This window comes from Melospiza melodia, chromosome 15 (genome assembly GCF_035770615.1).
Source record: "Melospiza melodia melodia isolate bMelMel2 chromosome 15, bMelMel2.pri, whole genome shotgun sequence".
Lineage (NCBI taxonomy): Eukaryota > Metazoa > Chordata > Aves > Passeriformes > Passerellidae > Melospiza > Melospiza melodia.
In genome coordinates, this window is record NC_086208.1 from 3,048,755 (window position 1) to 3,070,520 (window position 21,766).

General features: G+C 44.8%; 1 protein-coding gene across 10 annotated transcripts in view; it reads left to right on the top strand.

Annotated features, from left to right (window-relative positions):
• The window catches only part of NEO1 (neogenin 1), a 178,600-nt gene that overhangs the window by 59,377 nt on the left and 97,457 nt on the right, over positions 1-21,766 (top strand). For all 10 annotated transcript variants that reach the window (XM_063169391.1, XM_063169393.1, XM_063169392.1 and 7 more), the window contains exons 3-4: positions 12,673-12,948; positions 16,903-17,056. In XM_063169391.1, coding sequence (XP_063025461.1) covers positions 12,673-12,948; positions 16,903-17,056 — 430 coding nt within the window. The remainder of the gene's footprint in view (positions 1-12,672; positions 12,949-16,902; positions 17,057-21,766) is intronic.

Consider the following 21,766-nt stretch of genomic DNA (forward strand, 5'->3'; position numbering starts at 1 on the left):
TTTATTTTCAAGCCTTCATTTTGTAATTACTTTTAGAAAAGGTACAGACAAATCCCTTCTGTTAAGAAATGCTCCTGCCGTGTGTAACGTCAAACTCTAAAATGCTTCAGAAACCAGAAATAGATTTGATATGTGCTTAGTAAAAGTGTAGTATCTTCTTTGGAGCCATTGAGCACATTGCAGGGGCAGCACAGGAGGAGGATGTCCCTGAGAAGTGACTCTGGAAATGCCACAGTGAAGCTTCAGGTGTTGTTTTGTGTTGAGGCCTTGGGAGACTTCTGCTTTTCCCCTTCAAGTTGGGGATGCTGGAGTGGGCCAAAGCCCATCATGTCCATACCTGGAAGAAGGATTTGGAGCAATTCCAGCCATACTCAGGCTCTTTGTTCCTGAGCATGGTGTTGTTCTCTGCTCTGCTGACCTGGGTAAATCCCCCCCTCCTGCTGGTCCCTCCTGCCCATCCATGGCTCCTCAGCACTGCTGTGCTGGGGCACAGGGCTTGGGGCAGCTCATTGACAAAATGGGCACTCTCAGAAGTGCACCCCAAGCTCCTGTGGCTGCTGTCTGTGTGGGGTCAGGTGTCCCCAGGGTGCTGTGGCCGTGCCAGGTGTCACACAGGCCCTGCAGGGAGGAGGGACCTGCCCTCAGCTGGGTTTTGGTGCTGAGAGTTCCTCCAGACATCAGACAGAAGGAGTGCACCTTGCTTAGGAAATTGCTCCAGTTTTTAGCTGACCACATTGCCTCTTCAAGATTTATTTGCATCTTGTGTGTGTCCAGCTTGGGGCTTCCAAAGTGATGACTGCAGAGCTGCAGGAGGCCTGGGTGGGCTGTGGTGGTTCCTGAGGCTTGCAGGAGTTAACTGAGTTCTGAGCCAGGTGATGCCAGCTCTGATCCTGCTTCTGGTGCAGCTCATGGCACAGCTCCAGATCCCCACGCTTTGCCTTTTCTCCATGGGCTGATAAAGAATTCCTCTACCATAATTTCAAGTATTACTTGTTATAATGCACCAAGGTGCTGCAGATGAGGAGGGCAGGCAGAGATAAGGGATTCTGTGTCCATTACAGAATGGATGGTAGACAGTGGGTGAAGTTGTGGGCAAGAAATCATTATCCATTATCAGGCCATATAGTCATTATCCATTATCAGGCCTTATAATCATTATCCAGCCTATTCCCTGAGCACAGCTGTGGGAGGGAGCTGGACCTGGAGGATGTGGGCTTGCAGTTCCAGGTGTAGAGCTCTGCAAAGCTCAGCCTCAGAGGTGTGCTGTGTTTCCTTCTGGGCTGTTAGAGCTTAGCTATTGCATATCAATCACTTATTTTTGTATAAATAATAGTGAATAGATTAGGGTTTTTTCAAACATTATTTTGAGCTGAAATTTTGTCTTTGCCTTTTTTTACCATAACTACAAGGAGCTGCACAGAAGTAACCAGATTATCTGGTTCTGTTTGCTCATGTCCTCTGAGAAGTTTGCCAAGCTCTAAAGATTACAGCTGAGCAGTGTTTTATTTCTCACTAGACTCCATGTGCCATCCCAGAGTGAGAGAGAAGCTCAGAACAAACTGTCCCAGCTCTGCAGAGATGGGGTTAATTTAGGAATAACAGCACATTTTTATCCAAGATTGCACATTTCCTTTAACAGCAAGGAGAAAAAAGTAATCTTGATCTCATCTTTGTGAATAAAGAACATTCTGTATCTTGGAATTGGAAAAACCTCAGAGCAGAGATACTTCAGAGGAGGGTATTTAAGAGCACTTAGCCAGTAAGTGACATGGGTGATAAATTTTCCTTGCAGAAATATGTTTTTATATGAAAGAAGCATCAGTGTTTTTCATAAATTGGCTTAGATCAAAATGCATTTCTTCATGACAGGTAAATGGCAAAGGTGGTTTTAACACAACTGCAGTTTGTACAGGTTGTGTCAGCTGTTACTGAAAGTATGAGAGTTTAGACACTTAAGACATTAAATACTCTGTTATTTGTCATTCTCAATTCTTGCAGTTCACATTTGTCCAGTTGAAGTAGCAAAGAAAATCTATGTGAGCCTTTGAACTGGTCTGCAGTTCTTGGGCTGAAGGCAAAGGTCCAGGTTCAAAACTATTATAAATTTTTAGTCTCAGATTGGAATTTAATACCAGAGTCTCTTGCCATGACAGGGCAGAGAAGGGCAGGACTTGCCTGCAGCTGGATTGTCACTGGAATCCTGGGGAAAGCCCACAGCAGGGAATGTGACCTGCTTGTTTTGAAACTCTTCATTGGCATCTTATGACCAAGTCAAAGGCCAGGTGAAGAGACTCTTAACTGCTTGCTTAAACCCACAGGTTTTCTTGAGCTTTTATATTTCAAATTTATTTCACCTTCTATCAAACCAAACCCTGCAGCTCATTGTGACTAATACTATCCCTGTCCTGAATTCTGTGGGTCAGTGAGCCAGTTAAAGCTTATTTGTGCTTGCTGGAGGGTGACAAATGCTCTGCTGAGGCTGGAGCAGAGGGGCACAGGGAGATGTGTGGCACTCGTGCCTGAGCTTCCTGAGCTTTGGTAATGATGTAACAGCACTGCTCAGAAAAATACTCCTGTTTTCCAGACTGAAATTGAAGTGCTGTGCAATGCAAGTCTTGTAGCTGGCAAAGGGAATATCCTTTGTGCATTTAGTTCATGTACTTCAGAATAATATAAACTTCCTGTAAATCATAAGAAATGGGAGCTCTTTGCAGCATATGTTCCATCTTGACCTTTGCCTTTGAAAATATGGCAGGTGATAGAGTTAATCTGTGGAGAAACAGGAATTTGTGGAAGGGAGCTGGGACCAAATCCCTGAAATCCTGTGAGCTGACACTCGGCTGGGGGTCTGGATGGTGAGACAAGGACAAAGTGACACCATACTGATGGTGCATCAACACCCCTGAACAAGAAACTTGGCTGAACTTTGTTTGGATTGGATTCTCATTTGTTAATGTTTTGACTCAGATCAGATTTTTCCCTCTCTCTGCTCTGCATGTCAGCACCAGCAATCCCTGTGTAATTGTGTTTGACAAGTTAGCACGGAGCTCGCTCGGAATCCCGAGCTGTCAGCACAGTGATGGTTACATCTGCAGCCTGTGCTCCTCACTGCCTGCCTGCTCCTGTGTGCAATCAGCAAGAGATTTCAGCTTTGCTAGTGTACACTGAAGGCTCTGTGTGCTGACATGGTTCAGCTTTCTGACTGACTCAGTGTTGCTTTTTGAAAAGGATAAGAAGCTGAACTATTGCCCCAAGTGAAGGGTGACACCCTTGTGCCTTGATACTTCTTACCCTTGCTGCTTTTGTATTTCTGATTAATGTTTTATTTTTCTGTAACAAAAATGCAATATGAAGTTCAATGACCCTGAAAAGGAAACAAAATGGAGGGAAAATGTTTAGAATAAGGAAAAATTATGTTGTGACATTTGCGAGGGTTGAGTTCAGTGAGGTTAGTTCTTGGTAACATTGTTAAAAGCATAGGGGATATTTCACCCTTCACATAAACACACTGGGAATAAAGATGTTAAAAATTTTTAACTCTCCAAGCCCTATTCATTTGCATCTAGAAACCCCTGTTTTGGGGGAACATGGGGAAATGTCTCTGGATAGTTTGTATGTTTCTGTAAAGGTGTTGCTGTTCCTTCTGTAATAACTTCTCAAATTGGCCCTGGCTTAAATGCACTGTCAATCTGCTCTCAAAAACAGAGTAAAAATTAGGCAAAGCAAGGCTCTGTTGTGGAGAGACCTCTAAAAATCTGTTCCTGATACTCTGAGGCTCATGGCCAGCAGCTGCTGGGGGATCACTGGTGTGCTGATGCCACCTGAGCTGTGCTGGTGTTGGATAATTTGCAGTTCCACGGCTTTTAGTGTTTGCCTTTATCCTGCCACGCACCCTCGTTGTCTGCAGACTCCTCTTTGAGCTGCCTGTTTGTGTCCGTAGAAGTTCTTTGTGCTTTGTGTTTGTGTGCTGTTCTGTCAGCCTCCAAGCACCGAGGTTTTGGGGCTTTCTTTGCCATTCACACATCCCGAGGAGTTTGCAGTGAGATTGTTGCTTATTTCCTGTCTCTAAATGCCTGTTGTCAGGTACCAGCTGTCTTTGTCACTGTCTATAGAGTTGCCTGCAAAAGTTTTTCAGATCTTTCCTTTCTTCCAGTTTTGTGATAAATTTCTCCTGACAGTCCTCTCTGTGCATTAATCTTCTTTGAATAGCTTGTTCACATGAGCTTCCGTAATTGATAGCCTCGCCTGGAACTAAAATTATTTAACCTGTCAAGCTCTTTTCTTCCACCACAACCCTCGCATCTTATTCTTCTTTTGTTATGGCTCTTGATTTTGTTTTAGAAAGAGTAATTGTGAGCCTGTAGGGTTCTTATTTTTTAGGCAGTCTATTGATGAAGACCTGAAGTTCCTTAAATGATGAGGCAATCTGTGTGCCTTATCTTTAGGGCTTCTCTTGAAATCCCACAGGGCTTTCATTGGTCTTGCTATTAGAATGATCTTCAGCAGCAGCAAATAAATGACTCCGTGGTTTGCATGCCCTCAGTTCATTTTTTCTGGCATTAGAATGTTGTTTTAGCTGTTTCTTGGTGTCTGTGGAAGTCAGATTCATTGGCTGCTGCGGCTTTTCCTGCTGCTGCTGGAGCTTTTGTGTTGTTTGGCCCTTGGACTGCCAGTCCTGTCTCCAATTTTCATGATACTATTTCACCTCCTCCATCAGATCTATTCTTTGTTTGTCTGTGCTGTTCCTTGCAGCACTTCTTGAGCCTGACCATGTGCTATGGACAGACATCCCCACCTCACTCCCACTGCTTTTCTTGTAGTTGTGGTTGTCAGTGTGACCTCTGGATTTTGGAAGATCATCTTTCAGTCATTTTGTCACTCCCATTTCATTCCTGAAATAATTTATCCTCTTGATATCACCTAACTAGAATTTGGAATTGCTTGTTTTGCCAGGTAGAACATCATATTATGCTGATGTGTTTTCCTTGTCCAAACACCCTCTAAAATTTTTGGATGTGTAGTAGATAAAGGGGAGAAATTGTTCCCTGTGAGGGTGGTGAGGCTGTGGCACAGGTTGCCCAGAGAAGCTGTGGCTGCCCCTGGTTCTCTGGAAGTGTCCAAGGCCAGGTTGGACAATATTTTCTCCAATATTTTGCCATTTCTCACTATGGTTTTTTGTGGACCTCGCCCATGTCATCAGATAATTGAGCTTGAAAGGGACCTTGGGCCATCTGGAATTCAGTTGTTTGTTCAGAAGAGCTCTGAGGTGGCAGCAGGTCACTCAGTGTGTCTTTGGAGTGACAGTACCTGTGTCTGTGAGTGTTACTGATGTCATTGGAGTGACAGTACCTGTGTCTGTGAGTGTTACTGCTGTGCCCAGTGACATTTTGCTCTCATTCTGGCCAAGGGACACTGTTTTTAACCAGCACATACCATGTTGTCATGGCTGTGTTTAACCAGGTCAGGATTGTGGTTATGCTCTGACATTTCTCATTTGTGTTCTGTATTCCCTATACTTCCCACCTGTTTATCCAGCAAGGACATTTTTAGGTTTTCCTCTCTCCATTTACAGTCCTTGTAAAAATCCCCATCCCTTCCCTGAGGAGCTGTGTCCTGCCCAGATTTTTGGTTGTTTCTCCCCTGTCTGCTTTGCCTACAGCAAGGGGGGAGAATGATTTGGTGTTTGTAGCAAGGACTGGAAGCATCTGGCCTGATCCTAATTCAGGTGCTGCTGGACTCGTGTTCTGCAGGAGTGTTTGTAATTACAAAGTCTGCTCCATGTGCCAGTGAGATCCATGAAATATGGCTCATTAGCAGCAGTGTATTTTAAGCCATTTCACACCTCTGCCACTCCAACAAATGATGCTGAATAATGTTGGAGAGAAGGAGCTGTGATAATTTAATGAAGTGTCCACAGATGGCTGGACTTATTAATTTTTTAGCAGGGTTGGGGTGAGGAGCTGATGCACTAACAAAATAGGCAGCATCTTTGTGATGGCTGTGCTGCTGAGGGGTAGCAGATGTTGGAGCTGTCCTGACAATAGTGGATCATGTTCCCATTCTCCAGGACCTCCTCGTGGTGCTGAAATCCCCACACTCCCCAAGAGGCTCTTTGGGGAAAGGAGTTACAGTTATGGGTTTGTCATGAGTTCAAATTCGATCAGGCAGGCAGGAATGGGGGAAAATTCAAGTGGCTGAAAATTGTGAGCAGTTTGTGGGATCATTCACAGACTAGCTGGATGAATTTCAGATGGAGAGTGGAAGCTGTAGGGTGGAATGTTTGGAGCTGGTGCTGCTGGAGTTACTTTAGACTTGGGTAAGTTAGGAGAAACTTGAATACAAGTTAACTCTGGGCAGCAAAGGCTTTTCACAGATGGTATCCAGGAGGGAACAGGATGGAAAACCTGCCAGCTGCTCCTGTGCTTTGCTGTTTCCATATTGCAGTAGCAATGGGGGAAAAAACAGAAAACATTTGCTGAGCACATCGAGATGTCACAAGAAGGCCTGAAACCAGCCTTGGGAAAATGTTAATTGCACAAACGTGTGATGTGTGTGTTTAGAGCAGTCTGATGCTTGTACTGTGTTATCCTAAATTCCAGTCAGAGCAGTGGCAACAGAGGGGACACAAGTGAGGAAAACTCCCAGAGGCTTGTGACCACTCCTACAGCCCTGCCCCAGGCAGGAAAGGGGGATTCTTCCCTAGAGATGGGGAGATGGTTCTCATTTCTCACTTCCCTTTTGCAGTGTTCAGTTGGTGAGATGGGTCCCAAAGGGTTGGCAGGACTCTGGGGGATTGAGCTGTGTGTGGCAATGGCATCCACGTTAACCAGAGCAGTACAAAGTGTTACAGTTGTACTGAGTGTTATCCTGAATTCCAGTCAGAGCAGTGGCAGCAGAGGGGACACAAGTGAGGAAAACTCCCAGAGCTGTGACCACTCCTGCAGCCCTGCTCCAGGCAGGAAAAGGGGATTCCTCCCCAGCTTTCTCTCATTTCTCACTTCCCTTTTGCAGTGTTGAATTGGTGAGATGGGTCCCAAAGGGTTGGTAGGACTCTGGGGAGGGTTGAACTGTGCGTGGCAATGGCATCCACATTAACCAGAGTAATACAAAGTGTTGCAGTTGTACAAAGTCTTATCTTAAATTCCAGTCAGAGCAGCGGAAACAGAGGGGACACAAGTGAGGAAGACTCCCAGTGGCTTGTGATTTCTCCTACAACCCTGCCCCAGGCAGGGAAGGGGATTCCTCCCCAGCTCTCTCTTCCCTTGAGATAGTTCTCATTTCTCAATTCCCTTGTTGAATTGGTGAGATGTGTCCCAAAGGGTTGGCAGGACTCTGGGGGGTTGAACTGTGCATGGCAATGGCATCCACAGAGTGTTAACCAGAGCACAGGCAGGTGTGGCTCTGCAGTTACTGCACTCAGGTGAGCCAGTTCTTTAGTAATGGTTGATAATGAAGCTTTTTTCCTTTCAGTCTCCTTGGAAATGACTGGCACTGGCTGTACTTGCAGGGAGGCTGCTGAACTGGATTGGCATCTGGCTCAGGGCAGTGAATTCCCTGATTCTGCAGACTCCAGGAGATGAAATACTGGCTCCATTGAGGGCAGGAGACTACAGCCAGAATTTTAACCATCTGTGTTTTCTAGGAGCATGGGAATTATTGCTCTTCTAGGCACATCTTTTTCAGAAATGGAGACAATGAGCCACAAATCTCAGTAAGGCTGAGGCTGGGAATGCTGATTGAATGCACCACATTTGCATTAATAGATTGTTCATTCACATTCCTGCCATTGCTCTGGGCTTGGATGAGGGGAAGGAAGAAACAAAAGGGAAGGAGAAAAGAGGCACAGAATTGACTTCCCCACCTTCCCTGCCATTTGCATTGTCCTGGCAGAAATGAGGGGTTTGGGATGCATCTAATCCCTGTTATATGCATGTGAGTGCACTGTTGCTTATGTGTTCTCCTGCCTGTGTTTAGAGAACATTCCAAATGGAAAATCATCCTTCCTAAATTGAGTTTATTAACCTGCATTCCTGCTAGGTCAGTAGTATTTTCCTTTGGTGTCCTGAAATCGATACCTAATGTATGTGCACTGCCACAGAATGATTAATGTGTGCACAAACATGAAAAAATTGTCTTCAATGTCAGAAGCCCAAAGTGTCATTTATCATGACATTCATTTACCAAAAGATGGGCTGATGTCTTCAGCTGATTGCCCTGCACCACATGGCTGAGGAGTGGGGGCTGCTCCCTCAATTAGGAGTGTACCTTCCATCCCTGGAGTGCCCAAGGTCAGGCTGGATGGGGCTTGGAGCACCCTGGGGCAGTGCAAAGTGTCCCTGCCATGGCAGGAGGGGGCACTGGATGGGCTTTAAGGTCCCTTCCAGCCCAAACCATCCTGGGACTCTACTCATCATTAGAACTTCTTGCTCAGCTTTGATTGAGGTGTTTGGGAAATACCAAGCACTGAGAAAAAATTATCAACTTTTTAAAAACATAACTTTAAAAATAGTTTTAAAAGCATTTGTAGTTTAACTAGACTGAATTGGCTCACATGGTAATGCCTCTAAAAACGACTATAGAAAGTTCAGGAAATGCTGGCTTAGAAGTTGATAATTGATGTTTTGAAGAGAGCAGCTCTGTAATGGAAAGGTTCTGGGCTGGGAGATGAAAGGGTATTTTCTAGTGGCTCACTGCTGCAGGAGGTGTGCCAGCACTCTGGGACCTGCTCCTGGATTTATAAACAGATCTCCAAATTAATAGTAATTAAGGCCTGGATTTGGAGTGCTTTTTGTAATGCATCATGATTGTTTTGTGGTTGTTTGTTAGCTAAAGCAAAGGGTCCTCCTCCACAATGGAGGCTTTTAAGCAGTGCAAATTGCCAATAATTGTAGAATAAGAGAAAATTACTCTTTAGGACAAAATTATAGGCTAGGTTAAAATGTATATTTTAAAACCACACAGGACTATGACGAAATACAGGTTTTAGTGGCATTTAAGATGACTTGGAAAATGAACTGTAATTTCATTTCCAGTGAGTAATGAAAGCATCTTGAATAAAGCTTATTTAACCTCAGTGGAGCACCTGCACACAACAGAAGGCACAAGGTCTGTCTTGTCCAGGAAATGAACAGCACTTGTCGGGGATTAAAATTAAAGGATATTTGAGCTGTATGTGAGAAATTGCAGGGTTTCAGTCCTCCAGGAACTTTCCTGCTTGTGCTTGAAGGAGCCAGTGTGGGGCTGGGAGCAAAGAGATGGCAAAGGTGAGGTGAAAACAGAAGTCACAGAGTCACCTGGCTGAAGGAGGAGAGCCAGGGTTCCCTCCCAGGATGGGAAAAGAACTGGCTTCATATGCTTCATATGCTCCCTTAATAAATGAGAATATTGAGAGAGATAAGAATCAGAGGCAATTATGAACATATAATGGGTTCTGTCAAGAAGGAGATTTTCAGAAAGGACAGACGCTTCAGACACTGGAGTTCAGAGGCTCAGGATTAACAGCCTCATCAGCTGTAAGAACAACTTATTTACCCACTGAATTAGTGAGTGTGGCAAAGGAGGACACCTTGTTACCCTTGCTGTGGCCTCATGGTCTCACAGGAAGAATTCAGTCATGCTCCAGACTGACTAATGATGGAATTGTGAGCACAGTGTGCAGGTCAGGCCGGTGCACAGCTACCTTGGGATGTGCTGGGACACAGGGATGGGTGAGTCAGGACAGGAAAGGGTTACTGGGCTTGTAGGATGGATTGTGCAGAGCCACTGAGATGGCTCCATCTTTGGGGAAGATCTTTTCAATAGACAGAGAAGCAGCTTTGTAACATTTCTGTGGATATTTGTGATCTTAAATGACTCTGGGGTTTGTGTTTCTGCCAGGAGTGCTTGGTGGCAGAGCAGGAGGCATTGGGGTCAGCTGGAGCAAGGGAGGTTCTGGCTGGGTTTCAAGAGGGAGTTCTGCTCCATGAGGTAGAAGAGGTTACCCAAAGGTTGTGCAGTCTCCACCCCTTGGGGATTATTGAGGTCTGACTGGACAAATCCCCAAGGTACAGCTCTGACCTTGTAGCTGATTCTGCTCTGCCTGGGCTCCTTCCTTCCAAAATTATCCCAGCATTCTGCATCTTTAAAGGTGAATGGGTGTTAGGGGAATGAGGGAGAGAAACTGAAGATTGTAGCTTCATTAAGCAGAAGGAAGGTTGAAACAAAGAAGTTGGATGTTTTGTTCCTGTGAATACCTTGGAGGGACTGATGGATAAATATCAAAGATGCAAAATAATACCAAAACAAGGTCAAGATCAAAGGACTGCAAGATCGTTGGAAGTACACTGGGAGGGGAAACTAGAAACAAAGTTTCTTGGAGGAATGAAGTTATGGAAGGAGTCCCCAGGTGGGAATCAGAAAGGGAAGAAAATATGTAACAGTTGGGGATGAGCTGTACAGGGTTATGGAAGGAACTTGGCAGCACAGAAGTGATTTATATGTTAGGGTATATAAATCCTAATCCTAAATGTCAGGATATATGAACCCTCCTCTGTTAGGGTTCAGTCTGGCTGTCCTGCAGGATCAGTCCTTCTACTGGTGCATTGCCAGTGCATTTGTGACAGGTATTAAGTGAGACTTGTGAAAATAGGGGGTTGAGCTGTGGCAGATTTGATCATTTCCTGTGCAGAATGCTTAGGAGGGGTGACTGTGGCTGCCTGCCCCTCCAGCTGTGCCCTCACTCTGCTCCTCAGCAGGATGGAGAGGAAATAAGATTAAAGTTACTGAGTCAAGATGGGATCACTCCCAGTTACTGTAATGGCAGAACAACCTTGACTTGTGGAAAATTAATTTAATTTCTTGACAACTAAAGTAATTTGAGTGGTAAGAAAAAACCAAACTAAAGTGCTCTCCCTGCCTGCTCCCCATTTCCATGTTCACCTCCCTGCCTTCATTCCCAATTCTTCAGCCTCATGCTCTACCCTGGTCTCCCCAGGGTGACACCCAAAGCTGCCCTTCCTCCTCTCCCTCCTCCTCCTCCTCTGGCCTGCCCACTCCAGGACTGTACCTCACTTTTCCCTCACTGCTGTCCTGTGCTATTCCCTGTCTTGGATGTGCCCCCATGTTCACTGGCTGCCCCAGCTGTGGCTCCAGCTGTGTCTCCAGCCTCTTCCCACAACTCCCCCAAGGTTTGGCCTCCCCAGCCCAACTGTGAAGCCATTAAATGGGCTCTGGGTGTTTCTGGAGAACATTTTTATGGAAAAGGTGACACAGCTTGTGCAGCACTGCTGGGTCAGCTCTGTGGTGTGCCCTGGAGAAGCTCCAGTCTCAGCCACACTGGGAATGTTCATATGCAAATATTTATCTCAATATTTACCTTGTGGCACTGCACAGAGGCCATTGGGTAAGAGAAGGTGTTTTCAAGGCTGCATTGTAGGAGCTGTGACTGTTCCATCCCTGAAGTGTCCCAGCTGGACAGGGCTTGGAGCACCCTGGCACAGTGGGAAGTGTCCCTGTCCATGGCAGGGGGTGGCACTGGATGGGCTTTAAGGTCCCTTCCAAGCCAAACCATTCCAGGATTCTGTGATTATTGGGTCTGTTTGCCTTTGCACCACCCATGTTTAGCATTGTCCTGTCAGCTGGTAAGGTTTTTAAAGAGTTGGAGAGCATCTTAATGTCGCCCTGATTTTTTAAGATTTTCTGAGCCTTCTGATGTTTACATTCTTGTAACGAGCTTCCTCACACCCTTCCTGTAAATAACTTATTGCTTTGTATTCTTTTATGGAGGAGGAGAAATTGGACAAACAGTGGCATTGCCACCCTCCAATCCACTGTCACTTTTGGAAATCTCTAAATGTTAGAGCCAGAATATAAACTTCCCTTTTTACCTTGAGAACAGCAGTGTGTCTGTGTTGTTATTTCGTGTCCTACAGTTGTGTGAAAAATGTGTATTTTGTGATTGGCTTTTCACAAATATTAAAATGAATATTATGTGTGTTGTGTTAGAAAGTTATGCTGTAATAATTCTCTTAAGTAGTGGGTTACATATAGTTTTAGGTTATAACACAATGTTAAAATAGAAACTATGCTATGTAGGATACCTTTTTTCCTAAAGAAAAGACTTGCACTGAGATAGCAGCTACAGGACACCAAATCTTTCAGAGAAAGGGAATTTATTGCTCCATTATCAGGAGAAATGAACTTCTTCCCACCTTGCTCAGGCAGGATGATGCCTTTAGGATTAAGAGGAAGAAGCTGACACTGACCAGACAGAATCCCGTGTTTGAATGGAATTTATGCATCATGTATGAGGTGTATGAATATGAGATGTATGATATGTATGAATATGAACAGGCTATTATTTTTAAGGGTTAATCCTCTGTTAAGGTGGGTCCTTTTTTGGGCTTATGCTGCCCAGAAAAATGTACCTGAACTGTCTGTAACTCTTTGTTTCCATTGTCTCCTGTTGTCCTAATTCAAATTGTCCAAATTATCATTACTCTAATTACATTACTATTTTTATAACTATTTTATTGCTAGTAAACATTTACAATTTTAAAACCAAGTGATTGGCATTTTTCACACTGACATCTTAACTTTTCCAAAGCCACATCCTTGACTCTTGACTTGAACTTCCAAGCCTCGGTGTCGTGCTCAGAAGGTCTCCAACGCGTTATCCTCGTGCTTTTCCCGCAGGCCTGCCCAGGTTCGTGAGCCAGCCGGAGCCCACGTCGGTTCCCCGCGGGGGCAGCGCCGTGCTGGGCTGCGAGGTGACGGCCGAGCTGGCACCGCTGCTGCGCTGGGAGCGCGAGCGGCGGGCGCTGGGCCCGGAGACACACGCGCTGCAGCTGCCCGGGGGCGCCCTGCTGCTCAGCAACGCCTCGGCCGCCGACGCGGGGCTCTACCGCTGCGTGCTCGACACCCCCGGCGCCCCCAAGTACAGCGACGAGGCCGAGCTCCGAGTGCTGCCAGGTACTGCGGCGTCCGTGCTCTGAACCACAGAGGAACGGTGGGGGCTTTGTCAGGGCCCCCAGGACGAGGGAGGAGATGAGAATCTGACTCCGTGTTCTCAGAAGGCTGATGTATGATTTTGTGAGATTATATTATTGTTGTAGCCTGAATTGCTGCTGGTAAAGTGCATGGTAAAGAAGCAAAAAGCGCCTTTGCATAATATCTCCAGATGTTGAATTCAGCCACGTGGTGAGGTGTTCCAGTCTCAGACTCACACACCCCCCAAGGTCCAGCTCTCTCCCCCAGGGGCCTCTCTGCTGATCTTGGTCTCCTTGGGGCAATAGGTGGTTTGTTAGATTATAGTGAGAGTCCTGTGTATTGGATAAGTGGGTCCCAGCTATTCTAAATGAGCTGCAGCTGCCAAGTCCTTGGTTGGGCAGCAGCTGTAGCTTGCAAAGATAACTGGGTAAAAGGGGTGGGCTGAGAGCCCTGGAGGAGCCCCTGAGAAGCCATGAGGAACTGCACAGCAGAGAAGAGTGGCATGGTAGAAAACCAGCTAGAAGGTATGGACTTTAAGAATATAATAACAACAGTATGGGACTCTAGAAATATGATAATAACAATAAGATTACAACATAATATGGAGAGAGTCCCTGTAAGATCTGTGTATTGGATAAGTGGGTCCTAGTTACTCCAAATGAGCTACAGCTGCGAAGTCCTTAGTTGGGCAGCAGCTGTAGCTTGTGAAGGTAACTGGAATAAAAAGGGGTGGGTCGAGAGCCCAGGGAGAGCTCCTGTGAAGCCATGAGGAACTGCACAACAGAGAAGAGCTGCTTGGTAGAAAACCAGCTAGAAGGTATGGACTTTAGAGTCCCATACTGTTGTTATTATACTCTTAGAAATATGAATACAAGATAACAACATTAGATGGGGGTTTATTGATCCCAATGACAGCAATTTAGGTTGGGTGATTAAGGAGAAGGTGAGTCATGAAGTAAGCATGATGCAAAAATCAGGGGCTGGGGTTTGGTTGAGGCATACCATTAAGGAGGGGGAGAGTCGTCTTTGTTTAGCTTAAAAGGAAAGATTTCTTGAAAAAACCCCCCAGGAATATACTTCCATTGTGACATGATACAAAATGGGAATTGACTGTTTCTGTGAATATAAAAGTTTGGGGATTCCTAAGTTTGTCAGATTGAATCCCATGTTTCAAACCCTGTGGAAGCTTCACAAAGAAATTGGTGCTTAGTCTGTTGCTCTTGGGATACTTCAGCTGAGGTGCTTTTAATTGTCCCAATATTCTGGAAATTGATTGTCTAAGCAATGGGACCTTTTGGGAAGTCTCCAACCCCCAGAGGAGGTGACATTTTATTTTGGAAGGTTCAGCTTTGTCTGTTGTGCTGAAATGTTGAGATATTTTTGTTAGAACAGAAGTCCAGTGCTGATGTAAACTGTTGGCACATTCAGTGTGTTCTGTTCCCAGTGACACCACCACCAGCTGTTCTAATACAAAGGTTTGAAAAGTGACCAAAAATAGGACAGGAATGTGGGTTGTGCTTTCCCAAACTAGGGAAATACAGCCTGTGCTTCATATGGGCTTCCTTAATTGTTCCCAGAGCTGTCTCTTCTGGATTGTTATTCTCCATGTTGGAATTCTCATTCAGTTGTTACTCTTGGGGAGCTGCTGGAGGGATTTACTGAGTTTCCACCTTGGAATCTCTCAGGGTTAAGCTGGACAATGTCATGGTTGGCCTGACCTGGTGTGGGCTGCAGGTGGACTTGAGGCAGATGGGGGCACCTCTAGGGGTCCCTTTCAAGGAATAGCTGTTTCTTGGCCCTTCTCTACTTGGAATACTAAATTATTCTGTAAAATACCCCAGTTTTTACAGTTATTGCTCTCTTTTGGAATTGGGATGTTGGAAGTGAATCATGCTCAAAGTAGGACTGCTTCATTCAGTTCTTTGGCCTTTCCAAGGCCTTGTCCCTTCTCCAACTAAGGGTACAGGGCTTGAAGAAGAGCACTTTTGGAAAAGATTGATTGAACTCCTGTAGTTTGTATTGCCCGCATGCTTCTGCAGCCCTTCAAATGCTGAGGATTTGGGTGATTTTTCTTTTTTGAATACTGAAAATTTCTTGAAAACTTCCATATTTTTTTTACACTGATCTTTTGAATCCTTTTTGCCTGCAGCTGTAGTTTCCTTGCTTTTGTAATGTTTTGCTGAAAGTGATGAAATAGAGCTGTGTTAGGGAGTTTAAATGATGCTGTTTCTTTGCTCCCTCATGAATCCAAAAGTATTGATGGTGAAGTTTGGTAAAATCCTTCCCAGCAGACTTTTTTTTTTAGAAAGTGGGATTAAGCTATTGAAGGGAAAGCTCCCTTAGTCTTGAGCAGCCCCATAATTGATTGTTTGGCCTGAGAAGTATTTGAAAGAAGGATTTGGATTAATCTGTTCTTTATTCACTTTATTCCTCATTTAAATGTTATCTGATGTGGGGCTGACAGTGAACCCACCTCTGCTTCCCAGGCTTTGAACCACACCCAGCACACTCCTGCATCCCAGGGATTGGCATCCTCAGAGAGTGTTCTGCTGCTGAAATGTTCTGCTTTGGCTGATGCCAGGCTGCCACTGGGCAGAGAGATGCATTTCTGAGCTCTGCCACTGAGCAGTGGGTGCTTTCAAACACAGGACTGCAAGGGAAAAATGTCACTTACCTTTGGGATGCAGTTTCCATTTACCTGGGAGCTGAACTCCCTCCTGGGAGCTTGGAGCAGTGGGAGTTATGTCTCCAAGGAATCACCCTGGCTCCTGTCAGTGTAAGGATGGAGGTGTTGTGTCCCTTCTTTGCAGCCTGGCTGCTCCACGTGCTGCTCCAGGTCCCTTGCACTTCTTCCCCATGCACAGCAGGGCAGGCAGAGCAGTTCCTGCCAGGAACTGGGCAGAGCTGAGCCAGGACTGCTCAGAGCTTGGCTGCCTCTGCCAGCTCCCACATGGGATTTCCACCTGTTCTGATTCCCCCAATGTCCTGGCACCTCCTTGTGTTGTGCCCTGGGGCTCCTGTGTGCCCTGAGCTCAGTGCTGTAACACTCACTTTTATTTTTAGTGTTTTCAGCTGAGGAACACCAAAACAACAACTTCCTGAAATCCCTGTGAGTACCACCTCAGGCCCAAGTGAGAGAGCAGCCAAAGATGTGTGTGATGAGACACAGAAGGTGCCTCATTCAGGGAGCAGGAGTAGAGTAGGTACAGAATACTCTGCCCCCGTTTTAGGTGGCCAGAAATAATTTGAGGCTTTGTTCAGTTGTGGAGCTCTGCTGCCATAACACCTTCAAACAGCCCTCAGAGTGCTGGCAGTGCATGGTGAGCCCAAAGTGCATCTGGGCACAGACAGAGGGAACACCCTGTAGTAGGGACTGAATAAACACATCAGTGCCTCCTGCTTCTTCTTAAGGGTGAGAAGAAAAAGGAACAAACCCCACTCAGCCCAATCCAATGTAGAGCCACTTCAGAGGATTCCCTGTTTTCATAAGGATGGAGAGCTGTGGTGGGGCATTTTTATTTTGTGTTATTCAGCATGCACATTCCTTGGTTGTTGTATTTTACTTGGGGTCAGTCACTGCTGCAATAATTTCATTTTCCAGTGTATAAAAGCACTTCCTCATGAGGCTCCCTGATGGAGCCCAAGGCTTGCTGGACAAACTCAAACCTGCTCCTTTCTTTCCTAAATCTCTGCTACCTGGTGGAAGTTCCAGTTTTGAGCTGGAAGAGTGAGAATCCCAAAAGTGGGGAATGACTTTGCGTGTCTGGAGGAAATGGTAACCAGGCTGGGAGAGGCTGTGGGTGAGGTGGGGATGGAGGGGCAGGAAAGGAATTGGAGGTTTTATTTGTGATTTTCTTTGGCCGGTTGGGTTTTGGTTCAGAGGGTTTTTGGTGGTTTTCAGCATGATTTTGCCAGCTGTGCCCTGTCGTGTTGCAGATGCAGAGGAGCCACAGAAGCTGGCGCTGCTGAAGCCGCCCTCGTCGCTGAGCCGCCTGGCCGGGCAGAGCGCGCTGCTCCCCTGCGTGGCTGCCGGCTTCCCCCCGCCCCTCGTCAGGTGGGCACGGAACGGGGAGGAGCTTCCCACCGACGGGTGAGTTGGTGAAGTGAGGGGAGAACGACCATCCTTTGATGCATCGAACTCAGGTTTATTGATCGATCAGCCAGTTTAAATAATAGTGTTAACGAACTTCATGCATATTCCAAAATCCAGGTTCATGATAGGCTAACAGAGAAAACTCTAACCACAACTTTTGTTTTACAATACCGTTGATTGTTTACACAAAATAAAATTAGTGTTCCTACTGTGATATGAAAGGTTCCCAAAACTTCCATATCTGTTCCCAGGGTGCCATCTTTTCCCAGAGAGGGTGTTTCGCTTGTTATGGGAAGACTGTCTGAGAACCTTATTGTTTATAAAGTGATGCCTGAGAGAATCTAATTGTTTATAGAAGTCAGGCTGGGAACTGCTTTTGGAACTGCTTTGCAACTACCTTTTCCTTTTCTCTCAATTGCATGGCTTCATGGCCTTTTTCTTTAAGCCATGCTTGAACTAAACTCTCCACAGTGAGTACGGGCTGGGACAGCTCTGGCCATGTCTGAGGGCAGCAATCCAGCTGGAGTCAGCGTTTGGGGTGGTGCACACCTTCCTTTGGATTGAAACCTGCAGAGCAGAGCCTGATCTGCTGGGGCGCTTCACGGCTCAGTCGTGGGATAAGGGAGACTTTAGAACAGTCTCAGGGTATTTTTTGCAGCCATTTGAAGCCAAGAAATCTTGTCTGAAGCAGAGAGATTATTAAGAATGGATTACTTTTAGACTGGCACCAGAATAGAAGCAACAATTGAGGGAATAAGGACACTACAGGAAAAGGAGGATGACTTGGGGTATTTTGAGTGCGAAACCCTGCACTCATTGTTTCGGCAGTGGAAATGTCCATTCTGTGTCAGGATGTCCCACAGGAATGGAAGAATAAGTGTTTAAAGCAAAATGACACATTTTCTCATTAAAATAGAATGATAAAGTTGTAGGCATGATGGCAAAAAAAAAATCAGTGAGTTTTCAGAGATGTATAGAGTGAGAACTTCTACATTGTCATTGCTGGCATAGTCAGAGTAATGTGGTAGGAAATCCATGTTAAAGTAGCTGAACAAATCTTATCAAGGCCATTTTTGTCCATGTAATGAACATGCTTCCTAAACCAGGATTTCAAACAGTTATTTGAATGTTTTCCATGTCCCTCAAAGTCAGCAGTGAGATTAATGGGGAGCCAAGTTAATCATGGAACAGGGAGAGGTAAATTGTGACACAGAAAGCAGCCAGAACAATGCTCAAGTCTCTGCAGCACCAGGGATATAATATATCTCTCTTTTGGCAACTCTTAAATTAAAAGAATCCAGGGGCTGGTAATTTGAACTGTCTTTGATGGGAGGCTGCTGTGGGAAATGACAAACAGCCCCTGAGAGATGGTGCTGTGTCAGTGTGAAGGCACATGATTTAAATTCAGGGGGTTTCAGAAGTATAAGAACTCACTCCCCTGCAAAAGCTGGTGCAGACTCATTAGAGCAGCACAATCAAATGGGGTGAAATGGCAGAATAAATGTGCCTGGCAAGAGCTGAATTTGTTGTTCTTGTCTGTAAAGTGATGTCATGTCACATCTTTGGGAGGTTTTGATGCCCTGTCCTTCTCTAGCTTATGGCACATTCAGGGCACAGGGAGGTTAAAGCTCTCTTTTTATTTTCTTGATTTTTGAGACATAAAGCCCAGATTTTCCCACCATTGAATACAGTGCTGTTAATTCCCTTTGGAATTCACTTCCCTCATTCTCTGAGGTTACCATGATAACTTCTTAGGGTTTCACAGGTATTTTCTTTTTCTCATAACTCTGAGTGAGAAATTGTTCTGGAGGGCTGGAGCATAACATTAGTAAATATACTTGATCTTCAAATGTACACATTTTGAACCAAGTCTAACCTGATTTTTCAGAATATTTAGCATTATTTTTTAGTGGTTTGCTTTTTGTTACAAAAGTGGATTCCAGTTGACTTTTTCCTTTTTGCAACACTTGGCTCTTTCCTTAAAGTGAAACATGTGCTCATTGTAAGCTTGAGTTTTAAGGTAGGTAAAGGTAGAAATTTGATCTTTTTCCCCTCTGTGGGGTAAACTTTTTTCATTGTTCCTTCAAGTGATCAAACTGAGCCAAAGCTCCCAAGTCTGCTGCTTGTGACTGTGGCTGAACAGGGCAGAGATTCAAAGAGCTGAGAACAGAGACCTCTTAAACTCCATTTACCCTCCAGCTATTGTGTTATTGCTGTGAATAGAATAACTGGAAAATCTCCAGAAATTAAGATTCTTTGTTGGAGAAAAGCCTGCAGTTACTGTTGCTAAATAGCTACCTTAGCTTCTTATGCATGGTCTGTTAATGTAATTACAAATTAAATCACATTTAATTTGTATTAAAATCCCCTTTTGATATAAAAGTATGACTTTCTTAGCATGGATTTTCTTTATCCCAAGAAAAAACTGATTCTTTTCATCTGGGCAGGTTTTAATGTCCCTTCTGCCTGGGAAAAGCTCTGAAATCCCAGGTTTGTTTATGCACACCCCCACCCCAAACATTAACATACATATATGTAGGTATGGCCATATATAATGGGACATTTCTGTGTGTGTGTGTGTCTGGCCTTAGGAAACAAAACTCAGACAGCATGGGGAGGTTATCCCTAATTCTGACCCTTTGTTAAAGGATTTTACACAAAACCTTATTTTTACTGTTGTCATAACCGTGGTAATGAATTAATACAAAATAGAATGTTTGCTTTTCAAGTTGTATTCCTAAGGAGAATAAGGATTGAAGCCTGTATTTATAGGAAAATAGATGAATTTTAAGGATAGGGAGTGGTGGGGTTTTGGTATTAAATATTTGTTATAAGATCTGGAGAAAAGGGAAGGAGATTAAATGTGATGGATTATTTGTTGAAGACTGCAATAAGATTTATGTTAATGGATAAATATGAGTAAACTTGAGTGATGGCAGCCTTGGCAGTTGTTCAGACAGCCTGTAATGCAATATATTGTGAAATTAGTTGCTGTGATAAAATATTTTCCAAATTAATTAGTGTGAGAGGAGGAAGCTTTGGGTGTTGGGTGAGAAAGGGAAGCTGACTCAGTGCTCCAAGTTTCCATTGGAACAAGGCTCTTAGAACTCCAGAGAGTCCTTCTGAGCTCACTAACTTGAAGATTTTTAAAGAAATCTGATGGAGAGGCTGCTGACTTCTTGGTTCTCCCTAAAGAATGCCAGTAAGGACTAAGAAGCTTTCCTTGAATTGGTTCACTGCTCCAGCTTGTAATCTTCATATTTTATAGTTTTCCCACATCTCCACTGTCTGTAAAGAAAGGAAAAGACTAAACCCTGCCCTAGGAGCTCCAAAATCCAAACTCCAGCCTGGTGTGTGATCCTTGGTGGCAGTGGCACATGGACAGATGTCATCCATGGGCTCTGCACTGGGAATGTCCTCCTGCTTTCCAGCTGGATTGGCTCCATGGGCTGCAAGTCAGTGCTGTCTCTGCCAGGAACGTGGGGAATGCTGAGGGAAATGGAAGGAAGCAGGGAGGGCTCTGAAGTGTGAAGTTACTGGAATAAATCTGAGGCCCTTCATGGAAAACTTCCTGAAGTGAAATCTCCAACATTGCCTGGTACAAAAGGTTAGAATGGAGCTGTTCTATTCAGGCTGAGTGGCTCCTCAGGTTTGAACCAACTTGGAGCCTTTCTTACCCAGTGAATATTTTTTATTTCAGTCTCCATTCTGGCTGAGGATCCTGCTGTGGGAAGGGTCTGTTCTTCAGCAAGTGCAGGAGTCACTTTGTGCTTTTGACAATTCCTCACTTGGGAAGGGAAGTTCCAGCTGGCTGCCTAGGTGGATTTGTCCCCAGAGCTTGGGACACAGGCACAGAGAAGTGTCTGGAAGGTTGTCTGCTCTGAAAACTGTGCAGTGTGTGCTCTACCAGCATGTATTGTATCTTCATTTATCTTGGGACATGTCTGTGGGACAAGGAACAAATGCGGGTGCCACAGATTCTGAAAAACCTGCAGCAGATGAGATGGTTCATCTGAAACTAAATTATTGAAAGGACTTGAGCAGTAACATTTAATGTCTGTAAAGTCCAGCAAGCTCTGCAGCAGCTTTCTGCTGTTCAGCTTAGCAAAATTTCATGTAATTGAAAAATTCCTGCAGAAACATGGTTGTACATGCAGCACTTCCCTGCAGTGAGGGGATGACAGCTGAGGGCACTTGTGCCATGTTCATTTCTACTCTGTGAAGTCTGTGATTGTAGGATCACATCCACATCCCTAATGCAGGGTTTTCCTTAGTGCTTCCCACAAATGTGAGAGATTCCCATTATTGCAATTTCTGTTTGCAGGGTTCTGAGTGATTGGTACCAAGTGAATTGCACTTGCCCAGCTCAGGAAAGGTTAAGCATTGCAGAGTAATTATGGAGATTTTTCTGCTAGTAGATCCCACAAAATAATCTAATTTACTGTCTAATTTTATCTGCTGTACTTACTGAGACAGCAAATAGATTATAAGATGTTTGGGGAATAGTAATTTAAAAGAGGGAAGAAAAGCCCCAACCTCAGGGTATAACTGACAGTTTGACTACAGTAAATTAATAAAGGCTCACTATATTTTGTGATAATGAAACACAAAGAGCCTGTGAGTGAGGCATCCAGAGTAGCTCAGTAATTGTATGTTATGGGGTGCAAGTGAGGCCTGGATGGAATGCATATAAAAGGCTGGAATTTG